The 15,991-nt window shown below is 41.3% G+C and overlaps 1 protein-coding gene across 1 annotated transcript in view; it reads right to left on the reverse strand.

Annotated features, from left to right (window-relative positions):
* LOC141112477 (uncharacterized) overlaps nt 1-15,991 on the reverse strand; it is a 150,572-nt gene that overhangs the window by 58,751 nt on the left and 75,830 nt on the right. Inside the window, exons 8-11 of the mRNA XM_073605339.1 lie at nt 11,618-11,775; nt 9,467-9,548; nt 516-665; nt 282-428 (exon numbers count right to left, since the gene is read on the reverse strand). Of these exons, the coding sequence (XP_073461440.1) occupies nt 282-428; nt 516-665; nt 9,467-9,548; nt 11,618-11,775 (537 nt within the window). The remainder of the gene's footprint in view (nt 1-281; nt 429-515; nt 666-9,466; nt 9,549-11,617; nt 11,776-15,991) is intronic.

A 15,991-nucleotide genomic window follows, 5' to 3' on the forward strand; every position in this document is an offset into this window, starting at 1 on the left:
CATGGTTCCAGTAATCCATGTTCTTAGTCTGCTTGTCTTCAGCAAACTGTTTGTAGGCTTTCTTATGCATCATCTTTAGAAGAGACTTCCTTCTGGGACAACAGCCATGCAGACCAATTTGATGCAGTGTGCGGCGTATATAAATATACATACACACATACATACAGTATATATATATATATATATATATATATATATATATATATATATATATATATATATATATATGAAAATACACACAAGAATTTCAAGAAGTTTAAACATCCCTAGATATATCTTACCATTTCTAATCTTTTGATTCTCTCTTCTAGTGAGTGCTTTTCTCTTTCGCACATGCGCAGTCTCTCAGAACGTTCTCTTTCAGCAGCTAGTTGATGTTCTAACACCTCTTTATCTTCCAACAGACTCCTAGAGAACTCTTTCTCTTCCTATTAGAAACAAATATATTCCACATCAGTCTTCTGAACCTACTTATAGTGCCAATAAAGTGTAAGTGGGCTTTTGAGAGGACAGACCTGAAGGGATCGCTGATAAAAATCCATAATGCGTAGTCTCTCTGTGAGAGTGCTCACTTGTGTCTCAGAACGTCGTGAGCGCTCTCTTAATGCATCAAGCTCATCACGGTAACTACGAGAGAGAGCAGCCGTTTGTGAAAGTTCCCGAACCTAGGAAATGTGAAGATATGTTTAACACATTGCAAGAGTGAAAGAGCAAGCCGTCAATGAAAAATAAATAAATAATATACACACATATATATACACACACACACATATATATCTAGATATATATATCTAGATATAACTAGATATATAGATATATCTATATATAGATAGATAGATATACAGTGGGGATGGAACGTATTCAGACTCCCTTAAAATTTTCACTCTTTGTTATATTGCAGCCATTTGCTAAAATCATTTAAGTTCATTTTTTTTCCTCATTTTTGTACACACAGCACCCCATATTGACAGAAAAACAAAGAATTGTTGACATCTTTGCAGATTTATTAAAAAAGAAAAACTGAAATATCACATGATCCTAAGTTTTCAGACCCTTTGCTCAGTAATTAGTAAAAGCACCCTTTTGATCTAATACAGCCATGAGTCTTTTTGGGAAAGATACAACAAGTTTTTCACACCTGGATTTGGGGATCCTCTGCCATTCCTCCTTGCAGATCCTCTCCAGTTCTGTCAGGTTGGATGGTAAACGTTGGCGAACAGCCATTTTTAGGTCTCTGCAGAGATGCTCAATTGGGTTTAAGTCAGGGCTCTGGCTGGGCCATTCAAGAACAGTCACGGAGTTGTTGTGAAGCCACTCCTTCGTTATTTTAGCTGTGTGCTTGGGGTCATTGTCTTGTTGGAAGGTAAACCTTCGGCCCAGTCTGAGGTCCTGAGCACTCTGGAGAAGGTTTTCGTCCAGGATATCCCTGTACTTGGCCACATTAATCTTTCCCTCGATTGCAACCAGTCGTCCTGTCCCTGCAGCTGAAAAACACCCCCACAGCATGATGCTGCCACCACAATGCTTCACTGTTGGGACTGTATTGTACAGGCGATGAGCAGTGCCTGGTTTTCTCCACACATACCGCTTAGAATTAAGGCCAAAAAGTTCTATCTTGGTCTCATCAGACCAGAGAATCTTATTTCTCCCCATCTTGGAGTCCTTCAGGTGTTTTTTTGGCAAGCTCCATTTGGGCTTTCATGTGTCTTGCACTGAGGAGAGGCTTCCGTAGCTGCCATAAATCCCCGACTGGTGGAGGGCTGCAGTGATGGTTGACTTTCTACAACTTTCTCCCATCTCCCGACTGCATCTCTGGAGCTCAGCCACAGTGATCTTTGGGTTCTTCTTTACCTCTCTCACCAAGGCTCTTCTCCCTCAATAGCTCAGTTTGGCCGGACGGTCAGCTCTAGGAAGGGTTCTGGTCATCCCAAACGTTTTCCATTTAAGGATTATGGAGGCCACTGTGCTCTTAGGAACCTTAAGTGCAGCAGAAATGTTTTTGGTACATTGGCCAGATCTGTGCTTTGCCACAATTCTGTCTCTGAGATCTTCAGGCAGTTCCTTTGACCTCATGATTCTCATTTGCTCTGACATGCACTGTGAGCTGTAAGGTCTTATATAGACAGGTGTGTGGCTTTCCTAATCAAGTCCAATCAGTATAATCAAACACAGCTGGACTCAAATGAAGGTGTAGAACCATCTCAAGGATGATCAGAAGAAATGGACAGCACCTGAGTTAAATATATGAGTGTCACAGCAAAGGGTCTGAATAATATGCCTGTACGTGCCCTTCTGCCGACGTATATCGGCATGAGCCGGTCGGCAAGGGGTTAAGAAAACCTGCAGTTTAGACTGCCTTTTTCCCAGGGAAGGTGATCCCCCCCTGAGCTAACCCCTGACACATGGTGGATTTGGAGGGCATCTACCTGAACAAGGGGAAAGATGGAGGATGTTTTAAAAGCTATGCTGCATGCCACTGCAACCCAGCAGGAAACCAATTGGCAAGTCACAGAGGCCACTACAGCCCAGCAGGAGGGGAATCGCCAGCAGCAGGAGCGAATCGCCAGGCCATTGCAGCCCAGTAGGAAATGAACCGCTAGTTTGCGGAGGCCCTGCTGGAATTAAAGAAGGAGTCTGCAAGTCCTTTGCAGGTGGAACAAAAAATCGTGCGTGCCAGCTATTACCTGCAGTAGATGACACCTGCAGATGATGTGGAAGCTTACCTAGCAACTTTTGAAAGAGTCGCTGTTCGAGAAGGATGGCAAAAAGAGCAATGGGCAGGACTGCTAGCGCTCTTTCTGACAGGAGAACCCCAAAAGCCCTATTATGACCTGGAACCGGATGCTGCCCAGGATTATGAGACACTGAAGGATGAGATGCTTGCACGCCTGGGTGTCACCACTGCAGTGCATCAATGGTCATACAGTACTGACAAGCCACCCCGCTCCCAATTGTTTGACTTGATACACTTCACACTTCACCAAGAAGAATTTGGCAGGCCCTAAAATTGTGGAGCATGTGGTCATGGACCGGTATTTGCGTGTGCTCCCTGCCATTGTGAGGAAGTGGGTTAGCCATGAATCCAGTAAGACTGTTCTGGGGTTCAAGGGCGTGGGGACAAATTACAAGACTGTTGCTACAGATAATGAGACTACTGGCCAAGTCTCTGAGGCCATTTAGCGGACTGGGTACAGAACACATAAAATGTTATCACTGCCATGCGTTAGGTCATATTGCCGCTAACTGTTCCCTAAATGATGAATCAATGCAATGTGATATTACTTATTTGAAAAAACGCATGTCTCTTTTTGCACAGGTGGCATGTACTGCATCATGTCAGGGACAGTGGCGTATCTAAGGTATGGCAGATATGGCAAGTGCCATGGGCGCCATATGAAGGGGGCGCTCCTGAGTGGCTGGGCAGTAAGGCACTTAACATAGGGTGATCAGACGTACAGTCCCCAAACTAAGCACACTGTCCTACCCCGGCTTAAATTTGTCCCTGGCAGGGGCGGCGCCAGCCGCATGTCTTGCACAAAATGTAAAGCTCAATACATTTGTCAGCACCGTACATCCTGTGAATGGAAAAGCCGGAACTGTTCTTTCAGTGACAAAGTACACTGGGGACTGCTTTGGATGTTGCACACACAGCCACACCAATCCACATGCAGGAGATGCTGGAACTTGTTACCTGGAAAGTGGAAGAAAGAGTGCCAGAACTGTTAGGGCTGAACGCTGTGTAAATTAAGGGGGTTCTGAATACTCTTTCTCCTAGACAGGTGAGTCAGAGAAGATGGTGAATCGAGGCTGATAATATGTGTATAGTGCACCAGTAACATAGACACACTATCAGGGTCAGCCATGTGTGTTTTCAGTGGGTAGTGCATCCACCTCTATCACTCAGGTATAAGCACTGTGGGTCTTCTTTTCTATGCTTATTGAAGTGGTGGGCTCCCACCAGACGTTTTTATTGGGATTGTTAATCAGAGCATTTATTTTAGAGCTGCCTATTTTATTCTCATTAGTATTAAAATAGTATCCCTGTGTGTATTTCTTTCCTGTTTCATTTGGTTTGTGTATAAGATGTGCAGTGGTTTCCCTAATGTGGAACTGAACCCCAAAACAGGAAAGAAATATATCAGTTTACCAATTATTAAAGCAAAAATAAAGTTCCACTGTAACTCAGTGTGAGCAGGCAGGCATTGATTGCAGAAAAGACAGGAAATGTGTCTTCTGCAATAAACGACACCTACCTACCTGATCACAGCAATCTCTGAAATATAGGATGAGCTGCGCAAGCCTACTGCGGCTGGCCTGATCCTGTGTGCTGGGATGACTAGCTCCCACGCATGCGAAGTAGTGACGTGATTCCAAACTGGCTACTGAAGAGGCCCAAAAACTGGCACAGAGGAGATTATGCCAGCACCAGAGGGACCGTTGGAAACGTGAGTATTACTTCCTCCATCCTAGGATGGACATGGATCAGTGTGCCAGCGCCATAGACCTGTCATCAATGCACACGAAGTGTCACCCCAGGATACAACTCCCACGGTGCACCATTGTCTCAGGCTGCAGCCTCTGTCTATGCATCAGTGACCTCAATAAAGTTGCACAGGAAGACATCCCGTTGCCATAGGGATGCTGTGCATGGCATGTTGCTGCAGACAGCCGGGAGAGAAAGAGGACTACACCGGGCGCCATGTTGGTTGTGGTAAAAGGGAAAAAAGAGAGGAGAGCTTCTGGTGGAGAGGTCACAGACGGTCTGAATGCGTGGTGACGGTGTCCATGCTGTGGTAGGAGGAATGTTCGGGGGGGATTGAAGGTGTCAGAGGCAGGCTGGTGTGCATGGATGGCTCTACTTAAAGGGGATCTCCAGGGAAATGTAAACAAACATATCCAGTGCTATGTTTAATCCAACTGGTGCTTTTTTTTTTTTTTTTTTTTTTTCTTGTTAAGGTTATCTGAAAGATGGGTTTCAAATGTTTTGACAGGGGCGCAGTTTCAGTGCTTGCCATAGGCGCCATTTTCACTAGATACGCCTCGGGTCAGGGACGCATGGAAAAACAAATGTGCATGATTTCTGTTGATGGAAAGCCAGTCACTCCTCTACTAGATTCTAGTAGTGTTGTGACATTAGTCAAAGGTGATTTTGTAAATCCTGCAAAGTTACACCCTAGCACCACTGGGGTGATTTGTATACATGGTGACACACGTGACTACCAGACTGCTGTGGTTGATTTTGATACCCCTTGGGGCACTGTGAAACATTCAGTGGGGGTGGTACCCTCACTACTTCATGAAGCCTTAGCGGGAAGAGATTTTCCACACTTTTGGAGTTTATGGGAAAACAAAAGGAGTCAGAAGGACAGAGCTCCCCTTGCTTAGGAAACCCTGGAACTCACTCCAGGCCCTTTTAATTGCAAAATCGAAAGGGAAATTGTTGGTGTGTCCCACAGAGGGGTAGATCCTTTTCCTTTTTCGGTAATGGCTGGGGAGCAGGAGGAGCTGGAAACTAGCCCCCAGCTTGAGGTTAATGAACAAGAAATTATCTCTGACTCTAATAGTGAGGTCAATATGTGGTGCCTGACTTAAAAGTCAGGAAATATGATTTTTGTACGGAACTAAGAGACTCAACACTCAATAGAGTCAGAGAAAATGTTAAAATGATTGATAGGGAACCTGTTGAACCTAATGTAGGGGTGTCGTTTCCCTACATGGTTCTTAAAAATAACTTGCTGTATCAAGTGGTAAAGCAAGGGGGGGGGGGGAGAAGGTAGAGCAACTAGTGGTTCCCAAACCCTATTGTCGGATGGTATTATATTTAGCCCATGGTCATATAATGGGTGGACACCTGGGTATAGAGAAAACTAAGGATCAAATAACCCAAAAAATGTTTTGGCCTGGTTTCCATGCAGATGTCAAAGAATATGGTGAGTCATGCCCAGAGTGTCGGTATTCTGCGCCATCACCCCATTTTTGCAGTCCGCTGGTACTGTTACCGCTAATTGAAGTGCCTTTTGAAAGAATTTGCATGGATCTGGTGGGACCAGTAGTAAAGTCTTCCTGGGGCCATCAGCACATGCTGGTAATACTGGACTATGCCACACGGTATCTTGAAGCTTTTCCCTTACTGAATAGCTCAGCTAAGACTATTGCCAAAGAGCTGGTCCAGGTATTTAGTTGTGTGGGTATTCCAAAAGAGATATTACTGGATCAAGGCACACCATTTATGTCCAGCGTCAATAAAGTATTGTGCAAGTTGTTCAAAATCTCCCATCTTCGTACCTCTGTCTACCACCCCCAAACTGATGGTCTTGTGGTCTCTATAGGTTATTCTCCATTTGAACTACTGTATGGTAGACATCCAATGGGTTGCTAGTTGCCACAAAAGAAATGTGAGAGGGTGAGACCACGCCTTATAGAAGTGTCATCAAGCATATCTCATTGATGTAAGACAGGATTGTCGCTATCATGCTGCTTGTACGGGAACATATGGAGCAAGTCCAGGAGGCCCAGAGAAGGGTTTATAATCTGGGTGCCAAGATCAGAACTTTCAACCCTGGTGATAGAGTGCTGGTACTAGTCACCACAGTTGAGAGTAAATTCATAGCAAAGTGGCAAGGTCCCTTTTAAATTATAGTAAGAGTAGGGGAATTAAACTACAAAGTTTACCATTCAGGGAAAAGGAAACCGGAGCAAATATATCACGTTCATTTGTTGAAACCTTGGAAGGACAGAGAGACTTTACTGGCAGTGCCAACCCCCCAAAAGGACATGGCCCCCGTGACACCTGAGGTACCCATAACTGAAACCTTGTCAGTGGCGGCTGGTGCTCAAAATTTTTGGGGGGCACAAACAAACTGAAAAATTCTGAAAAATCCCCATCAAACTCAGCCATTGTGCCATCAAATGCAGCCACTGTGCCATCAATTGCAGCCACTGTGCCATCAATTGCAGCCACTGTGTCCCATCAAACGCCGCCACTGTGCCCCATCAAATGCCGCCACTGTGCCCCATCAAACGCCGCCACTGTGCCCCATCAAATGCTGCCACCACTGTGCCCCATCAAATGCTGCCACTGTGCCCCATCAAACGCGGCCACTGTGCCCCATCAAACGTGGACACTGTGCCCCATCAAACGCGGCCACTGTGCCCAGTCAAACGCAGCCACTGTGCCACATAAAATTAATCCACTGTGCCCATCAATTGCCACCACTGTGCCCATCAATTACTCCCACTGTGCCCCATTAAACGCAGCCACTGTGCCATATCAAATGCTACCAGTGTTCCCCCCATTGGCCTGCCGTCTGCACTTACCTGTCTCGGTGGGACAGCTCATCAATGTCTTCTCCTGTCCTCTCTGTGCGTCCTCTGCTATGATTCGACACCTGAATAGGGGGTGGCAGCGACGGCCATAGATAAATTCATGCATTGCATGAATCTATTGGTGCTAGAGGGGTGGCTGGACAGAGGGGGACGCACCGCCACTGTCAGTGGCCCAACAGAAGGACGTTAAATTTTATACATAATATATTGTTTTTTTTCTCTCAATGGCACCTTAAAAATCCCAAATTATCTTTTACAAAATATGGGTACATAATTCTAGGGATGTGATGCCCTTGATTTCCACTCACTGATTTCTGCAGTCATGAAATAGTATCACCTGAAGAGTGAGGGAGGCTTAGGTCTTCCAAACGTTATAGCATATAACTTAATACCGGCCCGCCTGAATTTCGATCCATATATGGGCAGGCTGATTGGAACATTTTCTTCTGATGATCAGTATATTTTGACAGCAGGGAAGTTTTCCTGCTGTTAGAATAGAATAGCTCGACAGGAAGTAATCAAGCCATTTTCTCATGTATGACCAGCCTTAGTCTTACATCCACATGCTCTTGACTGGATAATGCAATCTTCTAGATACTCTAATCTCAAAGTAGATACAGCCATTTCAGAAACACCCCTATAGCTTTTTGTGGGTTGTAGAAAATATAGGTTTATCACCTTGTCTCTCTCACTACAATCCTATAAAGGACAATCCAATGTCCTCACAAAACAGGGGCTTTGCAGCCTTTAAAGTGTGGGACCAAGCTGGCTTACAAAATTTTTTAAACTTTTCTAAACATAAATCCTTCCAAGAACTTTCCCTACATATGACAATACAGATTAATTATTAAGAGGATTTAAACCGGTCACATTATGTTGTGGCAAATGAAACACGGAGGGAAACTAAATTTCAAAACCTTCATGGGACCGCACACCCACCATTACAGACATTAAAAAAGATCTGTGACACATTTTATCTTGTGAAAAATTGCTTCCCAAACTTCACATGAGCACACAAACTACTCAATTCTTCAGTAGACTGTGAAGATTTCTATAAAAAGCTTTTCAAAGACATGAACCTCTTCTGCTACATGGAGTGGTATGCAAATGCACAACTAGTGAATAGCCTAAGAGCTCTGAGAGTTGAACCTACCCAGTGCTGTGGGGTGGACATTCTGACAGTTTCTTTATGCGATAGCTGGCGTTTTAGACATCTTTAATCTTACATTGCAGTTTTTTTTTTAATTCTAGGAGCCAACCATGCCTTTAGTTTTGAATCTAAATGAATGTCTGTGATATGAGGAATGTTGTGACCGCATTATGTACCACTGTTCTACAATGTGACTATTGAATGGTCACTTTGATGCTATGGGTTTGTAAAATTCACAGTGCAAATTCATACAGGGTAAATTCTACAAACTTTGTTGGAGGATGTCCAATACAATCTATTTGGTAAAGGTTTTCTCTGCAACGTTCAAACCTGCCGAGAAGTCAGCTTTTCTGATATATGTCAATATAAATGTCTATTCATCTTGGACAACTTTCATCCTCTGAGGTAGGACAAATAGAATGTCATTCTATCCTTTTTAATACATATACATTGTAAAGGCTCAAAAGGCAGTAAGATAATCCAATATGTATTACGTAGTATTTGATAAAAAAGAGGAAATTTCTTAATGTGCATTACTAACAGAAAGGATTGGGGTGTGTATCTGACTAAGCATGTGATGGAACACAGCCATGCTGGTACAAACATACACTGCATGTGTCACTCCATTTTATGAAGTTAAAAAAATGACTCATTCAGTACAAGGTAGAGCATGTCACCCACCATATATGCTTAGAGTCTCTTTTGCTGATCATAAACACAACAATTTTCAGGCAGTTTAAACCAATTTTTTCAAAATATTCAAAAAAATTAGCAGAACAAATTAGCATTTCTTAGCAGTAGAAACAGTTGCTTTAAGAAGTAGCCTAATGTTGTGGTGTCCATCCATTGCATTATTTTTTCATCCTTCCTGGAAGGAAAAAAGACAGCATACAATTTCATATGAGGCTAACTCAAAAGATGCAGGACGTAATATGGAATAAAAATTTCTGGTAAAGGACAATGTAACCCTAAACAATTGAACATGTGTACCTGCTGATGTACTTTCCTCAGCTCCACTTCAAGTAACTGCACCTGCTGCTGACTGTCCAGTAATTCCTCAGACTTCTCCTCCCTTTGGAAGTGTAAAGAAAGAGATAAGATTACCCATTAAAGTCTAAACTGTATTTTATGTACAATTAAACTGTACATGCCAAAATTATAGTGGTGCATTTATTACTGATTCCATTAAAATTTGCCTGTTTTCTTCTAGCATTCTATATTCCAAATTTGAGTGAAAAGGTGGGGAAAAGGACGAACCTGGGACTTTAAATGGGACGTAAGGAAAAGTTCACGCCCCCATCCCTATTACATATGTAATAGGGGGGAGGTTGGGACTTTAGATGAGGCTTGCATAGGGGGACCAATCAAGTTCACATAAGTCAAAACATATGTATGTTTTATTGAGACCAACGATCGACATGGCATAAATAACAGTGTTGCATACATAAATCGTAGAAAAATGGTCAATCACAGTATAATAGTAACACACATAACAACAAGGCATGAACAAGTAAATGGTACATCCTAATCCTCCACTGACCAGGGTACACCAAACAATGAAAATTGTTCTTCATTGTTTGGTGTACCCTGGTCAGTGGAGGATTAGGATGTACCATTTACTTGTTCATGCCTTGTTGTTATGTGTGTTACTATTATACTGTGATTGACCATTTTTCTACGATTTATGTATGCAACACTGTTATTCATGCCATGTCGATCATTGGTCTCAATAAAACATACATATGTTTTGACTTATGTGAACTTGATTGGTCCCACTATGCAAGCCTCATCTAAAGTCCCAACCTCCCCCCTCTTATATATTCCAAATTTGCTCTATTTTACCATAGCAGTTTTCGCCCTTTTCAAAAAAGTTTCACCTAATATCTGTTTTATAATGGGAAAGTACTGGGGGGGGGGCATGTTTTTTTTTCTTAGACCACATGCACATGGGGCTTAAAAACATTGCTTTTACAGGCATTTGGCTATGCACACATAGTTGTTTGTTGTTTACAAGCATATTAGAAGAAGAGCGTTTAGAGGCTAGAAAAAAAAATCCCTTAAGCAGTCAGGAAAAAAATTCTTGACGCGCCTAAATACTTGTAAATGAGTCTAAATGCTAGGCGTGTTCACTCCAATGCCCAGAAAAAAAAAATATTGTGGCCAGTGAAATGAATAAATGCCAAAACATGTCTAAATGCGTATGCAAAACGTGTTTTTTTTGCTGCGTTTTTTAAGCTCCTTTTTTTCCTGCCAGGAGCAAGAGCGTCCAGGGGAGGGAAAAAAATGTCCTGTGTGCATGAGGCCTTTATATAAAGTATGAACTGTAACCCTTCAAGTGTTGAAAGTATAAACGCAGTTTCTGGCACCATAGAGGGCATGATGGCAAATTAACCAAAAGACATTCTATTTATTTAATACGATCCCCAAAAATAGCTGCTACTCTACTGTGAGATTTGTTCTGGCAGGTATATCCACAGGGTGAATTCTGAGAGAAATTGTCGGATGAATCTTATTTAGATGAATTAAAAAAAAAAATTCCATGGCAAACTTCTCCAGTAAATCAACTATAAATGCAACTTAAAAACTTTGAGTTTACAATCACTTTAAACTGTTTTTTAAGGTTTGTGTACAAAGTTGATCATTGTGAGTCACCTTATTCACGCTTTATTTGAAGCAAGTGGTGTGGAACTCTCTGACACAACTTCTATGGGCTGTATGGCGCTACCAATATTCTACCTCAATTCTAAAAGAGGTGGCTTTAAGGTATAGTACACATGACTTATCACAATCACTGGTAAAAAGTGATTTCTAAAGCTGAACTATAGGCAGATATTTAAAAAAACATGCAATTAAACCCAATTATAAAAAAAATATGTAATTAATTTCTAAAGTACCTACTATACCTCCCTTCTGTTATTCCCTGTACAGTAAAGCCTGGACTAAAAGGAATAGCATCACCAAGAATAAACCTGGCTCTGCTGAATGCAATTTGCTGATAGGGAACATGCTGACTGTGCCAACCTGGCTGTGCCATCAGTTTAATCCCTGACTTGACAGAATTGTTCTGCTTTAAGATGTGACCAATACTAAGTCTATTGCCATTAAAATATTTTGCTCCATGAATAAGTATAATATACTTACTGTTCTTGACGCACACGCCGAAGTTTGCTCTGTAGATCAGCAATGTGCAAAGAGTGATTCTGCCAAGCGTTAGGATCAGATAGAACTGTTTTAGATACACCTTGTACTTTGGTATCACTGGACCTGTTTTGCTGGTCACATCGCATTATGGACAGCCGCTGTAAAGAGATTAATACAAGATTTTAAATTACCAACATTCTGAATATTCTGAATGATAAGAAAACAATTTGCACCTAACCTGGCTGCATGCATTAAATTGTTAGTAAAGGCTAACGCTAACTATTCTTAAAGCAGTAGTAAACGGCACCAATTTTATTTTATTTTTTTTTAAACCCTGCATACTAGCACATTATAAAAATGCTTACCTTAAAACGAAGCCCTCCAGCGGTGCGCTGTCACTGCTGAGAGGGCTTCCATCCTCGCCTTGTCTTCCTTTTAGGTTTGTGTGCTCCGCCCATTTGTTTTGCCACGGCGCAATGACATCATGCGTGGGAGTCATGGACCGTGCCACGGGGCTCTAAAGGGATGGCACAGGTATGCTGTCCCCTCAAAGCACATGCGCCAGTGACCTCATCGGCTGCATGCAGTTTGAATATCTCCTAAACAGTGCAGGTTTAGCAGATATTTGCGGTACCCTACAGGTAAGCCTTATTAAAGGCTTACCTTACCTGTAGGTGCAAGTGCAAAAAAAGAGTTTACTTCCACTTTAAAAATGTTCCCGCCAACCTCCTCCTACCTATCCTGAATACCCTGTATAAAAAAAAAGATCTGTGTACTCACCTTTATTTAATCCAGTCTAGTCATGTTATTAAACAGCTCAGACTCTCCTGTGTAAGGGAGCACTTAACAACAGCTGTGATTTCCCAGAGCCATGTTGTCATTTATATGCTCCCATGGCCTATCCATTGTCGGCACTCTCTCAACCCCCCCCCACAGCTGATTTCTGATACAGGGCAGCTGGAGCTGTTGGATCACATGACTGGACAGGATTAAAAATAGGTGCGACATGTTCACAAATCTTTTTCTTTAATTTTATATAGGGTATGCAGGATAGATAAGAAGGGGGAGGGAACATTTTAAAGTATAGTTGGAGTTAGCCCTATGTTAGAATATTATTCCAAATTCATAATTCGGCACTTATAGGTGTTATATTATATTCATGGCAAGCTTGCAAAACATATTTGGTTTTATGATTAATCATGATAAATAGAGTATGTGTGAATGACCTTGATCAATAGATTTGACATGATTCTTCATCTACAGCTGAGCATTGCTGGATTTTTCTGGTGTAGCCAATTTGAGTATGACATTTAAGGTATCTTGGTGTAGAATGTCATGAGAAGACAAAAATAGACACGTGTCCACGTAGCTAAAGGAATATACATTGTGAATTATATCATGTTAAGTTAAGTTAGTTTGTAGTTCCAATCATATTAATAAGTACTAGTATATAGTTACTTAATGTAAAGTTGATAATATGTGTTAATATTATATTGATGTTTGGTTATATGACATTACATGATCAGCATATTACTTCAAGTATGGAGTGTTACATGTGGGCTTGTCAATCCTATGCCATATATGCTGAAGTTAGCAGTAATGAATATGTGCCATACAAGGTTCTAAGTTGGTGTGAGGTTATGACGTTCACACGTTCACATGTAACATATAAAGCCAATGCTTCCATATTGAAGGACACACACAGACACACAGACAGACACACACAGACACATAGTCACTACGATAGATGATACTGACATGTTCACAAGACACTTTGATAAGTTGGGACAGCTGTCAATACTGCCAGAAGACTGAGAACGTCATTTCCTGTTTCTTCTTGGACGACACACAAGACAGCACAGCAACCATGAAGCACACATGCTTTCGTAAGCTTACTACAGCTTTATAACTTTTTATTCTATTTCATATATTTTTACCCACACTGAACTGAACTATTATATTATTTACATTGTATTTATGATGCCAATTGTGTGACAATAAACTCACACTTTGTTTTAAGTCAGTTTGGCTATCAATGCTATTCATCCTGAAGCGCCTCTGAGATACAAGAATATTTAGATATTAATAATATTCTTCACCCTATCTTTCAATTCAACCCCAAAGCACCTACAGAAAAACAAATCTTGCTGTGCAAAAGGTAAAGATAACTTATTTGGTAGTAATGCCTAGTAGTTTCATGGCTGAGCTCCAAACCGGTAGACTGACTATCTGGTGTTTTAGAGCAGTTAAATATGCAGATTTTCTATTGTTATGCCTAGAAATCAGGCAAGTAAAATCTTGCTAAATGATGCACTCTACAAGTATGAATGGCAGCTTGTATTTGTACTTGCACATGTGTAGAAAAAATATCTATTCTCTCTTTAAGAACTCTAGTCTCCAAAATGACCTTTACATACAATCTGGAAATATTATCTCTACAGATATTGGGATTTTTTAGTTTTGTATAGAGTATTGACCCCCCTGCCAAAGTTTTACTGCTATCGCTTTCCCAACTAGGAGGATTCACACTCATGTTTTGTCCTGGTAACCACTGTAACCAGTTCAGAAAGTGATTAAAATGCATTTTTTTTTCAATTCTTTATTTATTCACACTTCAAAATTGGTTATTACGCATGGGTACTGCAAATCATAAGCATGGCACTTTAGAGGCAAAATTGTGCAAACTATAAGAGTAAAATAATATCCTAATATGTTATAGATCATTGTACAGTAGCTCCTAATAATAGACATGAACAAGAAATTCATGTTACACATATCAATTTATGTTATACATATCAATTCATGTATGCATAACGGTCTGGATGATGTGGAAAATTAACTCTGTGTCTCTCTAGTTATTAAACAAGAATTCTTATTTAAACAGTACTGTTTGAGGTGACTATGTTAGAAGAGGAAGGTAACTCTAAAGTATGTTTTCCGTTTTAAGGTAAAGTATAGGAAATGGGAATAATGTGGTTCAGGATGTCAAGATGGATCAGAGTAGAAAAAGCTGAGTGGGGTGTAAAAAGGAGTAGAGAAAGTTGTTTGTAAGATGGTAGTAGATAGCTATGAAAATAGCTGGGTCAGGAAAGGGGGGGGGGTGAGGTAAAAGAATGAACTGGTACAGGAAAGGACCCTCGCCAGGTTACACAATGGCTAGTGTTTACAAGCAGCTACTCAGGGCCTTACCCTCATCCGAGAAGATGGAGTTCCAGTTGAATCATGTTCGGAGCTGAGTTGCACGTTTATTTTTTTTTTTTTTAAGAGTGGTTAAAGTCTTCCATCCTCCTGATTTCTTCCACCTTATTGAACCACGTGGTTACTGTGGGTGGTGAATGGTTTTTCCATTTCAGGGGGATGCAGAAGATGATGGAGAACTAATTTATGGCAAGATTTGAGAATTGTGTCAGCAAAAGAAGGTCAGTCATCTGGAATTTTTTAAACTCCAAATTTTTGGTTTATGGTCTTGACTGCAGTCCAATAAGCCTTCAACTTCAGGCAGGACCAAAATATATAAAAGAGTGAAGAGTGCCCTTCCCCCTGCCAAAAAGTATTGGTGAAGTTAGGAAAAAAGGTGTGTAAGAGTGATGGGGTCTTATACCATCTTCTGAGGAGTTTGAAGTTAGTTTCCTGTAAGTTAGTGTTCAAGAAAGATTTAAGGGGGAGATGTATAATATTCTGGCATTGTTCTTGTTGTACAGAAAACCCCAAGGTCTTGTTTAAAGAGAGGCAGAAAAGGGTCCTTATGCTCCTGTTGGGGTGTGATCAATTGGGCATGTAGGACTGATAAAGAGTTCCTAAGAGGGTCTTTATCGGTACAAATGTTTAAAGAGAGTCACTGGCCTTGAAAAAAGCATTGCTGGTGGTAACATAGTAAGAAAATGTCATAGTTGAAGTGCCTTCCATATGTCTAGTCCAAAAGGACTGTCTGCTCTCAAATCTCCCACCATGGCCTATTTACTCAAATGTGATAGAAGGCACTGACTTTTTATGGTACGGAGAATAAAAGGGAGGGAGAATAAAAGGGTTGGGTAAGGGATGCCAAAATTAATCTCAGGTTGCAACTAGTCGGGTAAAGCTGGAATTCTAATTTCATTTAATGAATGGTGCTGAGCAGCTGGTTGGACCTAGAGCATTCTATTTACTTACTGTAGTGACTCTGGGATAGGAAGCAATAGTAAATCTTCCTAAGGACAAGATTGCATTAAAAAAAAAACATCTGGAGTTTAACCATGGCCTACTCCAGGGATCCTCAAACTACAGCCCTCCAGCTGTTGCAGAACTACATGTCCCATGAAGCATTGTAAAACTCTGACATTCACAGACATGACTAGGCATGATGGGAATTGTAGTTCCTGAACAACTGGAGGGCCA

This window comes from Aquarana catesbeiana, linkage group LG11 (assembly GCF_042186555.1).
Source record: "Aquarana catesbeiana isolate 2022-GZ linkage group LG11, ASM4218655v1, whole genome shotgun sequence".
Lineage (NCBI taxonomy): Eukaryota > Metazoa > Chordata > Amphibia > Anura > Ranidae > Aquarana > Aquarana catesbeiana.